This window comes from Lactuca serriola, chromosome 3, assembly GCF_051521515.1.
Source record: "Lactuca serriola cultivar US96UC23 chromosome 3, Lser_US96UC23_V15, whole genome shotgun sequence".
In the NCBI taxonomy this organism is placed as follows: Eukaryota; Viridiplantae; Streptophyta; class Magnoliopsida; order Asterales; family Asteraceae; genus Lactuca; species Lactuca serriola.
In genome coordinates, this window is record NC_136410.1 from 40,078,024 (window position 1) to 40,082,179 (window position 4,156).

Here is a 4,156-nt window from a genome sequence, read left to right on the forward strand (position 1 = left end):
GGTTCATTCAAGAAATCTCTATCTTTTTATTTACCGTATGTCACTACTCTCTGTGATTCAGGTGATTTAGTTTTCTAAATTTTTTTGATTTTTGGTTAGTCGATATCCTAATATTTTTGTAGCTCTATGTTCATTGAAAATTGACAGTGGTATATAAAACTTGTTGCAGAGAGTATTGACCACCCACTTAAAATTATTTTCATTTTGGATTTCATAAGCAATACATACATAAAATGGGCAATAAATCACAAAGTTTTTCATCATTACAACAAGATTACAATAGTTTTTTATGCGTCCAATATCACATGATTTGTATGATTATGTCTAAAAGAATAAATTACTTTACATAGTTTCTTCAAAGCATTGATTTTATTGCAAAACACATACATATAAAATTGTCAATCAAGTTACATAATATTTTCCATCTTTGATTGCTATATACAAGATCTGGACCTTGTATCCACACTTCAAAAGTCATTAAACATACTCACACATAAGGTCATTAGTTATCCCCATTTGCAACAATATTGATGCCAAATGTTTATTATTAATTACAACTCATTCTGTTTTATATCCGGTTATCAATTGATCTAGAAAAACTAATGGGTTGAGAATGAGTCAAATAATGTATGTATTGAATTTGGATATTATTATTGTCTAAACTGGCTGGTCAATTTTACATGATGCATGTTTTCTTTATTAATAACAGTTATGGAGAAAATAAAAAAAACATGTTGAATTTCCTGCTGAGTTGGACTTGCAGCCTAACACATGTGGTTTGCAGACACGGGGGATGGCTTGTAGGATTAAAGATGAAGGGGACAACGACAGTTGCTTCTGGTGTTGCAGCTTTTCAACGAGAACGAAGAGAAGTCGATGGTGGCAAGTCATATTTGGTGACCCGTAACTGAAAGGAGATGGGATATCGTGAGAGAAAGTTGATATAGGACTTGAACGTTAGCGATTCATCTTTGTTTTGTTTTCTATGCTATACTTTTGTTTGGTAAATTTCTGAATTTTCTTTACACTTATATGAAAATGTTGTAACATTTTTTTAAAGCATCATGGTCTTTTAATTCAATTTAATACTCCCTGAAATTGCCTTTTCGCTTTGCAAAAGATTGTAAATAATGATGTCCATAAAAAAGCCCAAGATATCTCAGGCCTTTGAATAAATGAAAAACGATTAATAATAAACCAATAACAAATAAATTAAAAAATAAATAAATAGGTAAGCAACGATAATAAAGAAACCCCATTGTAAAATGCAGTTAATGAAGAACATGATCGTAAAAAACAGTTAATGAAGAAAACCAATTGTAAATGCAGTTAATTCAGTAAATTACCTAAATGTCCTTAAAGCCTAAATTTAATTTCAAATTTTAATCAAAATATAATGTTGAGGTGGCGCATTCTAACAGGTTCTTTTCGTTTTCGCAAATCATTTACATTTTCGCATGAGTCTTCCCCTATATATATATATATATATATATATATATATATATATATATATATATATATATATATATATATATATATATATATATATATATATATATATATATATATAAAAAGAGTTTAACCATTTAAGATCTTAGATCGATGGATTATACTTAGAACATGACGGATCAATTAGATGCGTTGAATTTACCGATCAATTAGATGGATTGAATGGATAAAGCATATATATGGATCGAATGGATATATCAAATAAGTAGATAAAATGATGAATTGATCGGATGGACAAGATGGATAGATCAATGAGATGTATTGATTAATTAAATGGATGGATCAAACATATGGACTAAATGATGGATTAGATAGATGGATCGATTGAGTAAATAAAAAAACATAGATCATATATATGGCATGGTGGATTAATAAGGACTAATCGGATGAAATGATTGAACCACATGGATGGATCGGTTGAATAGATCGTGGATGGATCAAACAGACAAATGGATCGGATGATTGCCGATTGGATTGATCAAATAAATGGATAGGATTTGATGGAATGGATGAACATAATAGATAAATGAATGGATTGACTTAGATATTGATCAACTTGAAGAATTGAATGGATTAATTGGACATATTGGTGATAAAATAACAATTAAATGGATCATATGGATAAATCGGATAGATGGATCGGGTGGAAGGAGTGGATTGACTCAGGTTTTGTATTTGTGAGATACCAACAAAAGGAGGCTGTTTTGGCTCCTTATCCCTAGCTATACATAGACATTCAACACTTATCAACCAAAATGCACCTAAATCTCATGGTTTATCAAGCTGGATGTTTATTTTGTGTAGGTCATGTTTCAGTTGCTTTGTTTATAACTATTATAACTAAATCGAAACCCTAAAGTGGCATTTGAGCCTCCCATTGAAACAATAATAGCACAATACATGCTATGTGTTTTATGCCCAGTGAGCCTTAGGTTATGAATCATGAAATGAAAAATTGCAATGAACCAACTTTTGTTATGCTTGGATAAGCCTCTTTTGTCTTCGGTTTGGGCATAAGATATTTTTTGCTTACGTTGCATGATACTTATGCTTTTTTTCTAAAGTTTTACGGGTGTTGCAAGGATATACTTAAAAACTTATTTTATATGTAATAGGCACATGCACGACACTTGATTTCTGTATGTACTACGTAAATCACATAGGAAGAAGTAGAGGTGGTGTGTTAGATGTGTCATGGAAAGATAACATTTTTAATAACTTTCAAATAGGATGGATTCATACATGTTTATTTATGGTCACAACACATTGGTTGGTAGACATTGATTTTAGTTGTGATCCTTTGTTATATTTGAGCTCTTGCTTTATTTATTAAAAAAATTCTAATTGATTGATAAGATAATCCTAAGTCAATGGTCCAAGGAATTCTATACATAAATATATTTCTATATATCAATATCTGATGATGCCAGAAGCAATGAGAGGGATTGCTGAAAAACAAAAACAAAGAGCATCGAAAAGTTCATTGGAAAACTAATTTTGGAAAGGTCGGTTTTGGTAGCAAGGCTGGATTATTCTGATCGAGAATATCGTCTAACATGTTTCATATGCATTTATCAATTAGCTCCAAACAAGAAAACCTAAAAATTCAGACTAACAATAAGTTTTTAACATAATCAAGACACCTACAGGAGTAGCTAAGTAGTAAACACGTCATTGTAAATCAGTTTAGATAGCTTGAAATGTTGATAAACAAAAGCATTCAGTTTCATCAATTCAAAAACAACCCTAGAAATCCAGGTTTACCACAAGATATAACAAGAAAACTCAGAATTATAATTCATAACTCAAAAAACGACGATGAACACTTATCTAATCAAGCCTTCTCCTTCTGGTAGACATAAGTGAGACCACACTTGCCGCAATAGTGCCTGTCGAAGTGGTTAGCCATGAAAGTCCCAGCACCACACTCAGCATTAGGACACTCTTTCCTCAACCTCTGCACCTTTCCGGAATCATCAACCTTGTAGAACTGCAACACGCTCAACTTAACCTTCTTGTGCTTATGCTTGATCTTCTTCGGCTTGGTGTAGGTCTTCTTCTTGCGCTTCTTTGCGCCACCACGGAGACGGAGAACCAGGTGGAGGGTTGACTCCTTCTGGATGTTGTAGTCGGCAAGGGTTCTGCCGTCCTCAAGTTGTTTCCCGGCGAAAATAAGACGCTGCTGGTCCGGTGGGATGCCTTCCTTGTCTTGGATCTTCGCCTTCACATTGTCGATTGTGTCGGAGGATTCAACCTCCAACGTAATCGTCTTCCCAGTTAGGGTTTTCACGAAGATCTGCATTTTTGCCGAATTGTACTGATACGGCTTGATTAGGGTTGGAAGAAGGTTTTGTAGGAAGGAAAAAAATCAAATTGGGCATTTGAGGGCCATCGTCGTGAAAAATAAAGCCCTACTCTTCAATTTGGGCTCTTGAGGTTGAAATCGTTGAATCGTATGTAGACTATTTAAGGCCCATTTTGGTCGATTTGAACATACAACTTTTTTTTTTTTTTTTGGGAAAATGACTCTTGAAGGTAATTAACTTTTGCGTTTGTACTCATTTGGTCTTTTTTCTTTTTTTTGTATTCAATATACCATCGAACTTGTTGATGGTGTTTACCATAACGCTTTTGACCTGTGATAGTC

At 33.2% G+C, this 4,156-nt stretch overlaps 1 protein-coding gene across 1 annotated transcript; it reads right to left on the reverse strand.

Moving 5' to 3' along the window:
- Positions 1-3,180: 3,180 nt before the first annotated feature.
- LOC145091995 (ubiquitin-ribosomal protein eS31 fusion protein-like) lies at positions 3,181-3,860 on the reverse strand. The gene has a single exon (XM_079029861.1). It carries the CDS (start codon positions 3,809-3,811, stop codon positions 3,344-3,346), a length of 468 nt encoding a protein of 155 aa, XP_078885987.1. The 5' UTR covers positions 3,812-3,860; the 3' UTR covers positions 3,181-3,343.
- Positions 3,861-4,156: the final 296 nt, after the last annotated feature.